Raw genomic sequence first — 17,987 nt, 5'->3', positions numbered from 1 at the left:
TGATAATGATATTATCTTAAATTATATTAAGATATATGTAATTGGTATTGGTTGGTATTGTCAATACAGGTATATCACGATACCCTTATTTCCTAGATAACCTTTCAGATCCTGTTTGACTAAACTTGTTCCTAACATATTTCACATATGCATAGCTTGACTAAATGCGGGACAGAATGAGTGGATATATGTGGACAGATGTGCAACTGTGACAGCCTCAGAAGTCACTAACGGTTCAAAAATGAGACAGAGGAGGGACAATGGAGTGAAGAAACATTGAAAAAGACATACTCTGGCTTTGTCATGGATCTCTATGTCATCCAATGAAGATGGGTTTGTTGTGGAATGTTCTTGCTGCTCAAGGCAAACTTTAATGTTGGTTTTCTCATGCATTTGTCTCTCGTAATCCCGCACGTCATCCAAAGTCATATCTGGAAGAAGGGGGGAGGGGTGGAACGAGGGTCGAAAGGTTGGTAACTCTACAATGGCGCTCCAGTTAAGAGGGTGGGGGAGGAGAGGATTAGATGGCAAAGGTGCATTCCGTGCGTGAATATAGAGTTTTTAACGGATGATTAGAGCTTTTTTTTTTTTTTTCCAGTTAAAGCTTCACAGGTTAAAGTGCTAGCTTCCCAGAGAGTTTTCAGGATACAGCCAGACATATCCGAGCCACACCAGGAAAGAAGAAAGGAAGGGTGGGGTCATGGACCTTTCAAGAGTAAGAAAAAGCACGAACAATCCACACCCACTGAAGAGGTTGGATTATTGTAAGCACAAGACAGCAATACCCACAAGGGCTCAATTACTCCACGGGCAAAATCTTTCACATCTGAGAAGATTTAGGAAGTACTTCAAAAATTATCCATTTTGTAGGGAGTTGTGGTGTAAGGATTAGCAGTTATAGAGAGGAGAGAAGAGGAATTGTTTCATGACAAAGATAATGGGTTTATTATCTGTATGCCTTACAGCTATGGGAAAGGCTCAGCAGTTGAGAGTGAGTGAATGTGTTGCAGCCACTTGTGGATGCAAACAGGGCTGCCTCTTGTGCAACAAGACACTCAGAGAGACAGACAGAGGCAGCTTTCATGTGTCAGGAAGAGGATCATTCACTGCTGATGTAAATTTCCAATTTTTTCCTTGAATGAATTTCTCTATCATGAAACATGAAAGGTTACGGTTTTGAGAGTTATTTTCATCGTGCAGGTTTCATTTGAAACAAACACTGACCATGCCTGGATACTGGAGTACAGTGTTTGTTATTAGTGGGTTAGTGCTGACACCCAGAGGAGGATCCATGCTACAGGAGAATGAGCTGGCAGTGACAGGGGTTAGATGCAGATGAAGTGATTTTTCATGCACACTAACTGGTAAATAAATGGTAATCACACAACAGTGGTTTATACAATCAAGAGCTAACATTTTAAGGAATAAACAGTTACACAGCACATTTAAGGTTCACGTAAGGAATCATTCACACTGTACAGCGATAATAAAAAAAAACTGCTCTATTTTAGAAGAACCTTTAATGGATTCATAAAATGATTGATTTTCCATACTTTAACTTAACATAACTGAGAGTGATTTAACAGTTGATGACTGAAAAATTGAAATGTGCCAACGGCTGTGAAGTACGTAGTTTATAGGCAGCATGACTTACCGATCCACTCATCCACCCAGGCAAACGCCTGTCTGTGTCCCAGCAGCAGCACATCACGAACCACCTACAACACAAAGATGATCAGTAAATAGTCACACAACCGCCTTTTATCTTTGAGTGTGATCATATTATCTTCCTCTCAAGTCATTGAGATTTTAAATAAGAATCCAAACTAGATTGTATTTTTCCATTAAACCAGATGTGAAAGAAGTGGTATTCATTGAAACATTTACAGTAGCACAGACAATATAACACTCCTTTCTAAAATATTCATGTCTTCAGTAAGAATGAATGGGCTTGGTGCTGAGTGTCAGACACAGGGTAGGGAAGACAGAAAGTTTTGAGAGATGCACTAATGCACTGTTGATTTTGGAGTTTTTATGGGATTTGTTGGAATATGAAAATGATAGAATATCGCCAGCCTTATTTTTTAAGTTTGATCTGAACTGTTCGAATAACTGGATGAAAACAAATGAACTTCGCCATGCCAAGCAGGATAGGTGTAACCATTAAAATACATGATGCAAGTTCAACTACTGGCTAAAATGAGAGAGGCAGCATTCATCCCATGATCGACCTCTCACCTTGTGTATGAACTGCTCCACTCGTGTCTGTAGGCCCCACACCTCAAACTTGACAGTGACCAGTTTGTACGAGCACATGATGGGATTCTGGGTGTCCCTCCAGCCCTCCTGAAGCATCCCCCGCGACGTCTTGTCTGACTTGAAATATCGCAAGTCCTGCAATGCGGGAGCATGAACACGTTTAATATTACCATAATTAACCCAAACCTTCAGGCATCGTTGTTTCTGCACCCCAGTGGAGTTATACTTAAGGGAGAGCCTTAAATTAGATGCATGACTGAACGCCAGTATTAAATACCATCTGCATTAACCCCTCTGGTCCTTGGAGAATGTCTTTCCAGGCTCATTAGAGCTGAGGCAATCTGTTATCAAACAGCTATGAAGACAGTTATTAGATCTCTCACTTCACAGACTCTGAAGTATGAAAAGGCAACAGATGAATGCTGGGTGGGATTGACTTGAGATTTTATTAAGTCCCCAAAGTTTGTATTAGAGCAAGTGTTTGGATTTCAACAACAAATTCAACAGATAATCATAATACTAATAATGTCACAGGATAATTATTAGACATAAAACAGTTTAAACACAGAGAAAAAAAAAAAGATCCCAACAGGACAGAAACAGTTTCTTCAATCACATCGTTTTACTACTGCATTTACTGATTCAACAATACAGTTACTTACACCTCTCTGATAGCGTTAACTCCCGATAGACACGAGCATCTACACAAACACACACCTACACAAGCTCACCTCAGACTCTTTATAGTAGCGCTCAGGGATCTCATCGTAGGCGATGTCGATATAGCACACCTCCCTCTCCATCTCCTTCAGCTCGGTGTCGAAAATCTGAAACCAAAACAGACCGGTTTGTCTCCGCCTGCCAGTCAAAGTAGTCTCCCCACATAAAACGCTCTCCAGAAATATGTGCTTTCCAGGTTATATCATCAGACATCAGGCCAGAAAATCTACCTTACTGCTGGACTCAAAAACGGGAAATTATTCATACCATTACTAGTGCTTGACAGTGTCAGTGAATGTTCCGTCATCACTCAGAAAAGCCACAACAACACATTGTAGTTAATTACACGACCACTAGGCGGTGCTTTATGCCCATGTCTTCAATTTGTTACTGTGCCAACTGATTGCAATTACTGTGTCACATGTTGTTAAGACAGACAGTTGATTGTACAAAAAGTGAGTGTAACTTCCTTATTTCCTTCTTAGCCTCTCTTCATTAGCTCTGATGTAGTTGATTTAATGGAACCTTCTACTGCAATAAATCAAATGTGAGTCTATATACTTTTACATTACTGCACATTATCTATCCATCTATCCAAACCTATCTATCTATTTATCAATCAATTTGTAGTCATGTAGTCTATTAATCTATGACATGAGAGCATCTCTGAATAGAGCTCTCTCACCACAGTGCCTGCCATGTACTGGAGATCCAAGGGGAAATCTGTATGTGTGCATTTAGAGTGAGGTTAGAGGACATGGGCTTCATTTAAGAGATTTATCTTTAAGTTAAGATATACAACAAGCTTCTGATGTCTGAGACATTTTGAGAAAAAAAAATTGTTGCTGTCCAGTGCAAGATGTTGCCAAACCCTTTATTTTGACACATTTTGGGCTAAATTTGTGAAAGTGAAATTTATCTCAGTTTCTACTCAAACGTGTCTCTGACTGAAATGAAGGTCTGTATTCTGAGGATTTCATTACACAGAGCTCTTGTATCGAGCTCTCAGTAAACTGCCTGTCCTCAGTTCTTCCTCATGTCTGATCAGTTGGAGAGTTGAAGGGTTCAGCCATCATCTTTTTTTGAGTTTGAGCACTCACTTCTGTGAAATGAGCACTCACTCCCTTCTCAAACTTCATTATTTCCTGAGTCGTAAATTAATTCCCCAGCAGGCAGGAGCAGCCTCTCAGCAGCTGACAATTGAAATTAGTTTAAGTAATAACATGACTCTACTGGGTGTCGTTCTCATCTCTGTTGTAGCCTCACTTTCTTTTTAGAGCCTCGCCGCCCAACTGAATTGTGAAATTTCTCTCTCGGCAGATCTATGTCTCTGTCTGTCTGTCTGTCTGTCTGTCTGTCTGTCTGTCTGTCTGTCTGTCTGTCTGTCTGTCTGTCTGTCTGTCTGTCTGTCTGTGTCTCTCTCTCTCTCTCTCTCTCTCTCTCTCTCTCTCTCTCTCTCTCTCTCTCTCTCTCTCTCTCTTCTCTCTCTTCTCTCTCTTCTCCCTCTCCTCCTCTCCTCCTTTCCTCCTCTTAGCACATTCTGACTTTTACAGTGTGGATGAGCACTGCTGGCACAATCAGGGTGATATGTCAGCATGCATGAGCGCAGCCAAGCGACAGGAATAAAGACTGGGATGAGTAGAGAGTGGGGGGAGGCAGAGTTGGATGAGAGGAGAAACTGACTGAGGTAAACAATGAGAAGGAGATGGGGGGAGGGGTGGGGGTGGGGTGCAGGAGAGGCGGGGGAATCAGTGGAAACGCAAATGCAGATAGGGGCAGGGACAAGGACGAGGAGGGAGTGACTGGGAGGGACAGCGATATAATGAGAGGGGAAACATAGATTTGTGTGAAATGAGAGGGAAAGGGGAAAAATATCTGCAGGTGTGCATCACTTTTGCAAAATTTAAAATACGTGAGTGCTGAAAATACATGAAGCTAAATTTATTACAAATAGTTAAAAAATAAAAAGAGGCAAAAGAGAAAACAAATTTTCAAAGACTTTTCACATGATTCGTTATTGGAACACTAACGTGATGCCACGACAGAGCGAGAGGGGAGAGGAACAGACAGACGGTCGCTGGCAGAGTGAGCGGGTGAGAAAAAGACAAAGGGATGGAAAAAAAAGAAGGAAAAAACAAGCTAGACAGAGAGAAGAAGACACTTGTCATCCCATGAATGATAACAGCGCCGCTCGGTGCAGATCCGTAACAAATGTCACCTTGTTTCCACCTGTAAATGTAGCACCTTGCATCCCAGTTCAGTGCTTTATAATACTCGGCACTAATTTAGTGTACACGCCACCAGTTGTTGGCAGATTTCATCTCGTCAGCTTGTGAACACACAGCAAACACAAGGCAGATAGTCTGTGGTCATTTCTCTCCTAAAATGCTAGGTGAGAGCTGATGGCAATCACTGACTCACCGCACTTCATTATCCTCAAAAGGGACAATACAAACAAAAGAGACAATTCACACTCATTACACACACAAATTTAACCATTAACTGAATATAATGAGGCAGAAATATCAGTGTACATAATAGTTGTTAGCATATTTGGCAGGGCACTGTGAATTGCTGCTGAGGAATTTGTCCATTTAGAGGTTGTAATCTAATAAGCATTTTTGCGAAATCATTTCATTTCAAGGATAATGAAGGATTTCTTCCTTTTGCAGTGAATTTCTAGAGGTTGTCACACTGGAAGACGCACTTGTGCAGATGCGAGGCTTGAACATGACAGGCTTTTGAGAGGAATGTAGCTCAGAGAGGTCTCCACAGTCGTGGTGTTGCATTTTTAGGGAGTCTGCAAGCTGAAGATATGTACCTAAACTGCAGTGATGCAAGACATTCGTTTTCTGTTTGTTTGTTTTTTTATTTGACTAGCCAAGTGGTAAAATAAATAAATAAAAAATAAATAAATAAAAAAGGTGTCAAACTGTTGAAAAAGTAGAGGCATGAAAGAAAAAGAAAGAGAGAGATGTGTTTTCTCATCCTGCCTGCTGTGAAGCTCAGGAGTCAGCAGAGATTTTCCTAGATCAACATGTGCCTCAGGATACATGTTAAAACTTAATGTGTTAGTGTGTGTGAGTATGAGTCAGTGTGCACACTTGCGTGTGTGTGTGTGTGTGTGTGTGTGTGTGTGTGTGTGTTGTGTGTGTTTGTGTGTGTGTACTACATGGGATAGTACTGTGGAATTCTACATGTCATATGCTGTTACCACACCCTCCACCCACTCATATCCTGTCCACATATCCACGATTTTCCTCCCTTCAAATTCCTTCCTTCCTTCTTTCCTTCCTTCCTTCATTCCACTCTTCCTCCCTTCCTTCCCTCTCGAAATCCTTTCTTTTATGCTCACACACATTGAAACGACACCCTGAGTGGACAGACGTATGCTTGTATCTACAGGCATCTCAAACTGTCTGGCAACTAAATGGAACCCCACACACACACAAACACACACACACACACAGACACACACACACACACACACACAAACAAATGCAGTATTTATGCAATACGACTGTAATTTCTTTCAGTTATCACCCATCAAGTGCATTTGCTCAAGGCAATTTCTGAGCTTTAAATTTAATAAAAATTCCTTTGATGTGTCGCCCTGTCTTGTCGAACCAAACATGCATCAATCTAAAATATCACTAAAATGAACGTCTGTTCGTCTGTCTGTCTTTCTCTGCACTTTATGAGTAGAAGTAAACTACTCTGAGATATGTCAAGAAAATTAAGGCAAGTTTGGGAGCAATGTCTCCTAAATACAACCAGCAACTCTCTGATAATTTGAAGCAAAATATTAAAGGTAAAATCAACCTACTGGCCGCCCACCATGGCATATTTCAATCAATTTGTCTGTTGCACACCACCCTACAATTCTTCTTCTTCTTCTACGCTTCTTCAGTGGCAGCCTTTGATGACTAATACAAGCTGGAGAGTGGAGTAAAATATAGAGAGAACGACAGAGAGTAGGCCAGCAGCCCAAATGAAATTAGCTGTCCAACAAGTGGAGCAGTTTTTGGCCGACTCTCAAGGCTCATGTATAGTTGGCATCGTGACATGACGGGATTGCACGGGAGGGTCTGAGAATTGCCAAATCTGCCTGAATGATGTAGTCTTTAACAGAGGTCTCATTTTCTACCATATGTCTGCTGTGTTATATTGTATTTTTTATTCATATTTCTGTACGAGAGGGACAGGAGACAGGCAGCAGTGTTACATTAAGATGAGAGATCTGTGTGGTTTGTCAGAGCCTGACTGATTCATTGACTGGGCTTATGGGCTGATACAAGCGTAATATCAGTATCAGTGTACATGTAAAATTATAAGGAACAAGAAGCTGCGGTACTGAAACAGCAAAGATAAGTTTGAGGTACAGTGACAAGTTGATTTTTCAACTGTAAAATGTCCTGCTCATCACATATCTTAGTCACAAGTCAAAAATAATATTATGTCTTAGTATGAAAAAATCATATCAGCTGGTATATTGTTATCAAATATCAGTAGCAGCCCCCAAAATCCACGCGCGCGCACACACACACACACACAAACACACACACACACAGTGTACTCACGTTGTCATTGCATCCTTTGTTGTCCTCATATTTTGTCTCTATGTGGATGGAGAACTTGGGCAGGAATGAGCACTGTGGATAAAGGAAATTTGTAAAACCACTTGTAAAGAAAAAAAAAAAAGAGATTTATGTGAGCTGTCAAAAAGGGGCCACTTAGTTAATACGCTTCCTTGTAACGTCTTTGAATGGTGGCGTGTAAAAGTAGACTTTTATTAACACTGACACTGACTGTCTCTCTCTTTCTATGTTCGTCTTCTCTGTATGATGTAAAGCAAAAACCCAGGGTGTGACGGTTATTTCAATGATTTCATTATGTCTATCTCCTTGTCAAAAAGTCACAAAAGCCGAGACAATTTATATTTGAGTCTTTTGGCAAAAAAAAAAAGCAAAACAAACTAATCTTTGGATTGGTGTATTCACATTGAGTCATACATGAACACAAAACGCTCCCACACATAAACAGACACAATATCAAGCATTTTGTTGTTGTCACAACATTGTCCTCTTTCCTGTCTTATCCCCACACCCTGAAGCGACATGACTCATGCCGTCGACATTTCTCACTCTGCACAACAGAAGCCTTATTGCTAAGTCCGATCTTTCTCGTGCATGTCTTAAAAATGTGCCTGCTTGTTCTGCAAAAGCTTCATGTGTTTTAACGTTTTGCTTATTAGCAGAGACAACACCCAGCAGTTTGTTTGTGTGTTTGTGTTCGAGAGGTAGACTGACTTATAGCTTTTGTAATTAACAAAACCTAATCCCTTTGTGAAAGAAAAGGGAAAAGGAAAGAAAACAGACATTTTAGCTTCTAAGCAAAGTGAACTACAAGTACTTCACACTCAAATCCATTCAACAAGTATTTACGATGGCAAATTTGGTTCTTCGAGCTGCGTGTTTTTTTTATTTTAGCAATGGTTATGTGTAATATGCAAGTGTTCGCTCCCAGTGACAAACATCCAACTTTGTACACCCAAAATGAATTCTCACATAAATGCCAAACAGTGAAACATGCATAGAGGATACTTACAGTATATTCTACAGGCCGAGGAGCGGGGTGACACAGACATCAGGTCGGAGCAGAGAGAGAAAACAACAGAGACACAGTTAGTTATACAGCTGGCTCAAATCTTCCACTGTATATAAAACGAAATGAGAGGGCCGCTATGTATAAAAAAAAAATGTGACTTGTTTGCATAAAGTGATGACTCTCACATCTCCAACACCCCACATCATCCCCTCCTCTGTGACTTTCTCCTCTACTTTCCCTGATTTGCTCTCATCAAAAAGAAATTCCCTTTTATCTGTTTTCCCCGGCTTGTAAAACGTCTCCCTTAGATCAGGATCATTAAAGCATCACAGAAATATGTTCTGGCCACTGCAGCTCTGATCCTTGAACTCCTGACTACTGCTGTCTGTAACGTTGGTGATTTACAAAGTGAAGCTTATTCCCCTGCTGCACTCGCTGTAAGTCAGTGTGGATAAGAAGCATTTGCTTCATGGCAAAAGTGCACAGATGTAAATACATGTCGGCTTTATCATGTTTCCATGTCAATAACACGTTCACGCTTTTCTCACATGGTGTCGTCCTGGCAAACACTGACGGTGATAGGCAGAAAGCTGCAATGGTGTGACTCAAGGTGTGATCACTTTGTCATCATCAGACATCTTTAAACATTGTTACTATTAAGAGCCTTTGTGAATCTTAAGTGTCTAATTTTTTTTGTTTTGTTTTTCAGTCTAGAGCTGCTGTCTACAACTTTAGAGTTTAGGTTAGACTGTATTGATCCATGTTTTATCCTCATTTATCTCCAGAGGTCCCTGACCTTTCGCCTTTCATTTACATTTTGCTTACAAAGATATAAAACCTCTCATTTCCAGTGTTGCTGCGTCCTGCCTGGGATCCCTGTGTCCATACTCACTGTAAGCCTTGCCGTGGTAAAACCTCCACGTCCTTCAGAAATTACATATGTAGAAGCTGAAATCTGAGCATCAGAGCTTCCTGAATTATACAACACATGTCTGAGGTTTCACAGGGACTTTGGTGGAAAAGCTTTTTCCTGGAGGTGTGTCTTTTTTTTTTTTTTTTTTTTTAAACATGTTAAAAATGCAGTGGAGACTAGTAATCTTGGATCATGTGCTAGAAAGAGCTCTTTCCTGTGCTTCTACAGAACTCCTACTATTGTTCTCACACTGGTCTAACTCCCTAAAACATCCAGTAAAACATCAAGTGCACCAAGTGGTGAGTGCTGAGTTAACAGTATTTTCACTGACAAAACAACTTTTGGCCAACCAAAAACTAACTGAAAGCTGACCTCTAGAAAAAAGCATTGCACTTCATGTGACTGCAGTGCTAAGCTATTCAAGTCTGAGATATTGCATGCTCCATTTCTACACCAGGCAAGTGTTCCTGTGTTACAGTTGGGCTCTTTCTCTTACAGCAGCTAAGTGGATTTGATATGATGTGAATGGTGAGTGTGTATGTGTGGCTCTGGCCAATATTTGGTCCGAGAGATCTTCAAACTGCATCGGGCTGATTAGCTTTACGGTAAGCTCACCTGTTATGGTGTAAGGGTAGTAGTTCCACGCTTTCTCTGTCACGTAGAAGATTTTGGGAACCACTGCTCGAGCCCAGCTGGGTAATTTACTGCAGAGGCACATTGAGAAAGACAAAAACAGATGAGGAGAGAGACTGTGAGTATTTAGGAGCAAAGCTGGGATGGGGGGTGAAACTTCTTCCGTTATCACAGCGATCATCAAAAACTTGTTCCACTCGTGAAAGGAAAATATGCTCCGAGTGGAGAAACTAAAGGACAATATAAAATCCTCTCTTTTCAGGAACACCTTCTTCACATTCACACAATTACATATTCCCACCTGGAAGCTGCCCAGTACAACCACTGAGCTGCAGTTGCAGGTTTAAGGCTTTTGCTCAAGAGCACTTCAGTGGCTGTAATGAGGGAAGTGCTGCTCTTTCACATTCCCTTCCCCATTAGCTGTACTTTGTATTAATTTGATAGTCTGGACTCATAACTGACATTTCTTTTCAACATTTCAATAACTGTGAACAATAAATCAATCTAGCACGTAAATAACCAGACCAACCAGTAATGAAAACATTTTTTATTTTATCTGTATTATTTTTTCTTTTTGCCAACAGTTAGATCAGAAGACTGATACCACCCGTGTAGCTTCAGTGTGAAACTACACCCAGCAGGTGGTTAGCTTAGCTTAGCACAAAGACTGGAAACAGGGGGAAACAGCTAGCCTGACTCTGTCCAAAGGAAATAAAATCCACCAACCAGCACATCTAAAGCTGAATAACTTTTTATATCTTGTTTGCTTAATCTGTACAAAAAACGTGTAAAAATGACACACTGTGATTTCACAGCTTGTAAAACTGAGCCCATTGTGGCACTCTAAATCTCCCTGTATTATCTGCCATATGTTCACTGTTCATAGAGGTACAGCATACTGCCAATATGTGCACCCAGGGGACTTTGTGTGTGAGTGTGCACGCTTGACATTCTCCAATCTTGAACTCTGAACTCTGTTAGAATGTAATTGAGGCTGCATTGGGAATTTATTTATGAGACATGTCAAACACTGAAGTGCACGGGCTTTCATGTAGCCTGTTTTGAGCTCCACTTCCTTTGATTGACAGTTTTTTACGGAGGACAAAAATGGCGCCCACTGCATCGTGACGGCTGTGAATAAAAACAGCCTGCGACGGTCACATTGTGAGAATATTGGCAGTCTCCCTCATTCTCTCTCTCTCTTTCTTTTTCAGTCTCCCAACAAAAGAGACTGACACTCCTCCTACACCTCCATCTGTTGATTTCTCCCATTCCCTCCTTGTTCTTTTAGAGATCTTTGCCAATAGCTGCTGCGACGGGGGCCCACATTGCCAAGCGTGCAAGCGCTGTGGGTGGCTGTTCAGAGTTTTCACGCCAAAGCCGCTGTTTGTATTTAGAAGAAAGAAAAACACTAGTTTAGTTGAACACATCCAAGGAAAGGCAAAACTTTATTCAATCATAGAATCAACCATCCTCTCTCTGATCTTAATGAAGGTTATTGACGGAACAAGCGTGGAATCGATGTTCAGGTCGGAAGAGATCATACCAAATAGTGAAGTACAATGCGAGGCAGATTGTGAGGATTAATGGGGTGGCTGAAGCGTGACAGAACGAGTCCAGATTGATTTCCCTGCTGGTGAATCAGAGCTAAATGTTTAGTTGTTGCAGAGCCAATGGTGGAGGGCAATTTGAATAAGGCAGGATGGCAAAATCCATTTTATTAACCAATATACAACATAATCTAACTTGGTTTTACATTACTTAATGTAACCCTGAAAATGTTAATTAAACTTACAGTGGTGAACTTCATCAGCAAGAAATCACTTGTTATGTTCTGATCCTACACTGCGGCTGTTTGCTTTTTTTCTGCTTATTTTTCACTTTTTCATTCAGAAAGGAGTACGTTTCATTTACAGCACGGATGGATATACAAATCCTGTATGGCACTGTCTCGTTATGCGTTTATCAGCATTAATGTCAATGGAGGAAGAAGACCATCCATCCATCCATCCATACATCAGCTATACTGTTCATTATTTTGAGGGTTGCGCGGGGGAGGGGCTGGAGCCAATCCCAGCTTACATTGGCCGAGAGGCGGGGTACACCCTGCACAGGTGGCCGGTCCATCACACAGCAAGAGCGGACAAATCTATAATAAATCACCTTTTCATGGCACAACTTCAGAGAGAACCACAATATGCAATGCGAGCAGTGTTTATGCATCATTTAGTGTTCGTCCTGACAAATAAACATTTTATCTTAATAAAATGTCGGCTACTCTGGAAAGGTCAGTGCTTTGTTTTTTTTTCCATCTAAGCAGCAGATGTAATGGATATGGATGGATATAAAAGCTGAGCATTTCGGTGGTTTGGATTGCTTCATTTCTGTCCTTTCCTGTTTTCCTCCTTTCTCACTTGCTCTGTTAAAAGGCCCTCCATGTAATGACAGTTTAAGTAAACTGTTGAAATCTTGTAAAAAAAATAAAAATAAATTAAAAAAAAGAGTTGTGAAAGAAATGAACTGGACCGGAACCACTAAAGATATTTCCATACATGTTGGCTACATTTTGACACTTTGACTGTTCAGTATGGTGGGTGCAGTCTAGGAGGTCATGGAAGGACCGTTTATATTTTGAAACGTCTAAAGCTACTTTTGAATTGATGTGCAGAGACATCCCAAACTTTCTCCATTATATAATAACTTGTCTTCCCTTGCTATTCAAACCATGATTTCAATGCTGTCCAAACAAAGCTTTGAGCAAGTGTAAAAACAGTTTTTCATGAATTTGAGGAACTTGTTAATAAAATGCTCTATTTTAGTTTCTGCTTTCCTCATTCAAAACAAAGCAAAGTGAATGAAAATACCTGAATGGAAACCCAACTTATCTCTGTTTGCTCCCTCTGCCTTCTTTCTTCCTCTCCTCTGCAGAGCAGAGCTGTCAGCTGTGCTGACTCAACATAATCAGTTCCCCGGCCTGGTGAACGCTGACACAGGTATTTGAGCTCACAGCATCTCTGTCCCTCCTCTCTTCTCTCTCTGTCTTTTTTCCCCCTTTCTTTTCCTCCCACTGTCACTCTCTTTTTGCTCTCTCTTTTTTTCACACACTTTCCTTCCTATTCTCTGTCATCTCTCTCTGACTCATGAGGGTCTAAGGGGACTGTGCATGGAAGTGTCACACATGCATCTGCATACGCACTTACATACTCATGCACAAAGGTGTTCACAGGATGCAGTGAGATGCATTGGTATGGGGTGATATATAACTGTGATGAACAAGTAGCTCAAAGAAAACCTGCTAGTAACAACTTGTTGTGGGCAGCATGTGTGTATCTGTGTGTGAACAAATCTTAACAGTCTTATCAAATGACTGAATGTAATCTTAACTACTTGATAGGCTCATATCCAATATTCTTTGTACTCCAGGTTTTCCAACACCACATGTAAAGTAGTAATTGTCACTAAGCCAACTGCTGTAGTGTTTTGCTTCAGCACTACCCAGAGATACCCTGTCAATCAACCAGTGTGGGTGGTTTTGTGATGCCTTTTATCTTGAATTTACTGTTAACAAAGTTTAAGTTTCTGTGGGTCATGCTCTTTTCTTTAACTGTTCAACCATGGTGGCTACTGTCTTACCCTCCACCCCCTCCGTCCTTCCTCTGTTATTTTTACTAACAAACACACTGTCCTGTGGGCCAGAGGATTCAGCCCAAGACAAACATCAAATATAATCACTTTCATGTATTAAATCAACTGCCAATAGAGTGAACCCCCCCCACCCCCACAACAATAATCTATTTAGAAACATGTTCCACCAACCTGTTGAGGTAGACTCGTTTCTCTGTGAACTGTCCTTGGCCGTGGGCCGGGTCTTCATAGGGTTCATTCTGGACGACCTCCACCCCTTCCCCTCGATCACTCTGCTCATGGCTGTGTTTACTGATCATGTACAGCTGCCCAATCCGGTACTGGAAGATAAAACACAGAGAGAGGAAATGTTCACACACAACCGCATGGGAAACTTAGAAACCTTGAAACAGTAGCACATAGTGTGCCAGCCAGTGGACAAACTGTAGTCAAAGACAATTAGATGTGCTGATATGATAAAAATGGCCATAAGTAAAGTGTCAAGTCCTGAGCGCTTACAGGAATTCATCATCAGCAGATCATGTGATGTGACTGAAAGCTCCTGAAAACTACTAAATGGACCCTAGATATTGAGATTACTTTCTAAGCTGCTGTTTCCAAGGTCAAAGTCTGAACCTCAGTGTTTGTGACGTGGCCCTAAATGAATGCACAATCTTTCTACCAAAGTTGGAACAGTTTGTACGCAAATTGTAGAAAGTATATAAGTCATCAGCTAAAAAAAAAAAAACACCCTGTATAATTATCATAAAACACATTCCTACTGCATCTTCTCATTTTTCATCAGACCAATTACCACTTTGTTATCATGCAAAACAGTGTCAGGAGCCGGAGGCCGGGTAACAAACACCGAGTAGTGCCACTACTATCTACAACCTTCACACACTAGTTCACCAGTGTGACTTTATTCACACTTTTGTATCTGTTTCGTTTTCAGGATGTTCTTCTGTCATCAGTAAAAGCAGAATATAATTACACTGTCAAGCATATTTCCTTTTTTAAAACTAATTATGACAAATACTCTGAAGCAGTACCTCAGGTTCAGTAAAAATCTATGAGACACCTTCACTTATTTCAGAATATAAATGGCGCAGTCAGATAGATAATCCTAAATATAACTTCAGGGTTCAGTACAAAGTTAAATTATACACAACTATAGTTCAAGTGTGATTTGTCTGCTGCCCTGTAGCTGTCAGAAAGCGGGGGAAACTTCACTCGACGACAAGGTGAAAAGCATATGTTTTGGGTGAGTCTGACCATGAATTGCCTGACTGTTTGGCCCTCATTCTTTATTTACTGCATTATTTACTTAGTTGAGGAAAAGGCCAGAAAATAAAGTCAAGTCATGGCTAATTCTGCTGCACTAATGCATCTTCGACTAAAGGGCAGACTCACAGTTTGTTTTCGGCGAAGCCTCTTTTGTTTTAATGAACATGACTCTGGCATTTGTACACATTGGACCACGCTCAGTCCATTAAACACTCCACCATGCAATAACAGGTCTTCTTTCAGTTTTAGATGCCCTGGAGCATGTTGACTTTATTCTGGCAATAAAGTGTGGATTGACTATTTTTAAGGCAGCGTCTCTGTCTTCTTTTGATCTTTAATCTTCATATTCTAAATCCAAAGCTTCTGTTTGTGACAAAAGACCCAGAAAGGAGAAGATATGGAAATGAATGAATGATTTCAAAGAGAGAGAAAAGGAGCTGAGAGAGAGCTAGAGACTGAGGAGCATCAAAGGAGGGCAAGTTGAGGAGTTTTAATGAGAAGGAGGAGCTGGAATTAAATCAAAGACAGAGAGAAGAGAGACACAACTGGAAATTTTTGACAACAGATTGGAAGGAAGAGAGTAAGAAGAGGAGAAAAATGAGGCGTAAACGGCAGGAAAAAGATGGTTTGATGATGAGCGATGATGCTTATAATCTTTTTATCTTTTAAGGCTGTGAACAAGTGAAGCTTCACTCTGTTTCCTGCTCAGTCACCAGATACTTTCTCTTCTATCTGTGCTCTTCTCTGCCACACATGAGCTTCAGTTACAAAAAGAAATCCCAGAAGTGAGAGTAGAGCACTAATAATGAAAAAGGGAGCAAAATCAACTGCATTCCTCTGGGTTCCACCCTTCCTCTCTCCCTGACCTTTACCTGTCACGGCTGTGGGCTGAGCTGCGAGATGCCGTCAGGGGAAAATGCGAGGTGCTCGCCCAAAACAGCCCCCTGCAGGGAGGCTGAAAACGGTGTCAGCACCTTAGCTGCTGTTGCAAATCTCTCATGGAACAACTACTTTAAAGGTATGTGCTAAAATAAATGAAACAATTATGAAACAGGTCCATGTGTCCTTAGACCAGGCCAAGTGGAAGGATGCAAGCAGCTATACAACAGATCCTATAATAGGGGATTGGCAAAGTTGGGGCATCTGCAGCTTCTAGAAAGCCAGTTTTTAACACTTTGCATGCAAATGTTTGACGCTTGATTAAATTCAACAGAATAAAGGTCTAAAATAGAGAAACCAGAAGTTGGTAAAAACAGTTGAATTTAGATGAATAATAAAAGGGTTATGCCCAGCTACATTAACAAAGCAGTACTTGCTCTAATAACTATCCCATAATTATCTCATACTTGATGGGTCAAGTGAGCTGACCCTACTATATGTGAAGATAGAAAGGTTTTATGTAATATAATATACTGTATATTAATATATATGTTTATACATTTGTGACATTTAACTACTAGTCTGGTGAAAAAACGTAACATTTACAATCATCTACCCTGAAGATTTACCACACAGGTAAAATCCCTGCATCAATTAAGTCTTTGTGTTTTGTGGAGGTGTGGTGATGGTCATTGTTATGCTCAGCAACGGCTTTCAGTGGCCGATTCTGCCCCAGAGACAAGAGAATAATCATCTGAAAAATAGACACTCCCACCAGAGTAAAGAGGCTTTAGCATACTGTAGGAAAAGGGTGGTGAACTAGAACAGCTTTTGATTAATGCTGATTAAGTATTGGGCAGGAGAAAAAAAAAAAACCCTCCCTTTTGCATTTCACTCACTTTATGAGTTTCTTATTCTTATTTCCTCTTGTGGTTGATGTCTGGTCATTTTAATGAAAAGGAGACTCTGCAGAAGATTGCAGTTTTGTTGGAATTTAAAACAGCAGTTACTCATGGGCACAGAGGAAATATTTTTCCAGGACTGTTTTGGTACAGTGACCACCTGGTAGTACATTTTACAGAGCCGAAATATAGAGACAAACATTCACGCTCACAGTTACACCTATGGGCAATCTAGAGTCGCCGATGAACCTAAACTGGGCGGAGAACATGCAAACTCCGCGTCCACATCCCCAGAATTTTCTTGCTGCGAGGCGACGGTGCTAACCACTGCAGCACCGCGCCGCCCCTGCATGAATTCAAACACTTACAAATGCAAACCTAAGTGGTCACACAGATGTGCACACAAACACACAATTATGCACATCTACTCTCTCACAACGTAGTAACCACTCATCCGCGCGATGCTCTTGTATATTAAAATCAATAAGCCATTAACGTTGCACGGAATACCGCCGGTAACCCATTAAACTGTGTTTCCCCACAAACTTCAGTTGCAGCATCTTGGCTCTGTGTTCTCTGTGGTGCTGTAGTTTCACTGTGAAACTTTGAAAGGGCGGCAACGCAATGACTCACACCCTCTGTATCGGTTCACTCCAAGGACCCCCACTCTCTAGACAGTGGTATACATATAACATTGCAGTGTCAGAAAAGGACATACGCAATAAGAAAACACACACACACACACAAACTAAGTCTTAAAAAGTCTAGAGAGCCAGACACAGCAGCAGGTTATGATCAGAGACGAGCAGTTATTAAGACATTGTGTTTGGTGTGCTCAGTGAGGATGTGTTGTATAAAAATGTTGTCCTTTTGTTTTCTTTTTTTGTTTGACATTTTCTCCACTGTGCAGCATCTGTCACAGGTGTCTACTGCTACAAACTGACTGAGCGACACAGTGACAGCAACAAAGGCGCAAAGAGAAATGTTTGCTTTGGCTTTTGACCAGATGCCAAAACAATTAATTAGTTAGTCAACAAAGGGAAATGTGTGCAACTATTTTGACAAGCATATAACAGCTTTTTTAATTTTTCAGGAAAGAATTTCAGACAATTAATGCTCTAGCTTCTAAAATGTGAGGATGATTTACTGCTTTTCATTGGTTG

The 17,987-nt window shown here is 40.8% G+C and overlaps 1 protein-coding gene across 1 annotated transcript in view; it reads right to left on the bottom strand.

The window, feature by feature from the left end:
- LOC111659702 (phosphatidylinositol transfer protein cytoplasmic 1) overlaps nt 1-17,987 on the bottom strand; it is a 73,499-nt gene that overhangs the window by 4,250 nt on the left and 51,262 nt on the right. The window contains exons 2-8 of the mRNA XM_023412710.2: nt 13,949-14,097; nt 10,115-10,203; nt 8,587-8,594; nt 7,560-7,631; nt 2,991-3,086; nt 2,239-2,394; nt 1,655-1,718 (exon numbers count right to left, since the gene is read on the bottom strand). Coding sequence (XP_023268478.1) covers nt 1,655-1,718; nt 2,239-2,394; nt 2,991-3,086; nt 7,560-7,631; nt 8,587-8,594; nt 10,115-10,203; nt 13,949-14,097 — 634 coding nt within the window. The remainder of the gene's footprint in view (nt 1-1,654; nt 1,719-2,238; nt 2,395-2,990; nt 3,087-7,559; nt 7,632-8,586; nt 8,595-10,114; nt 10,204-13,948; nt 14,098-17,987) is intronic.

The sequence above is a fragment of the Seriola lalandi genome, unplaced genomic scaffold (genome assembly GCF_002814215.2).
Source record: "Seriola lalandi dorsalis isolate HSWRI2012SDOR001 ecotype SW California unplaced genomic scaffold, Sedor1 jcf7180002054486, whole genome shotgun sequence".
Lineage (NCBI taxonomy): Eukaryota > Metazoa > Chordata > Actinopteri > Carangiformes > Carangidae > Seriola > Seriola lalandi.
The sequence above is the reverse complement of the archived record's forward strand: the minus strand, read 5'-3'. Positions and strand labels throughout refer to the sequence as shown.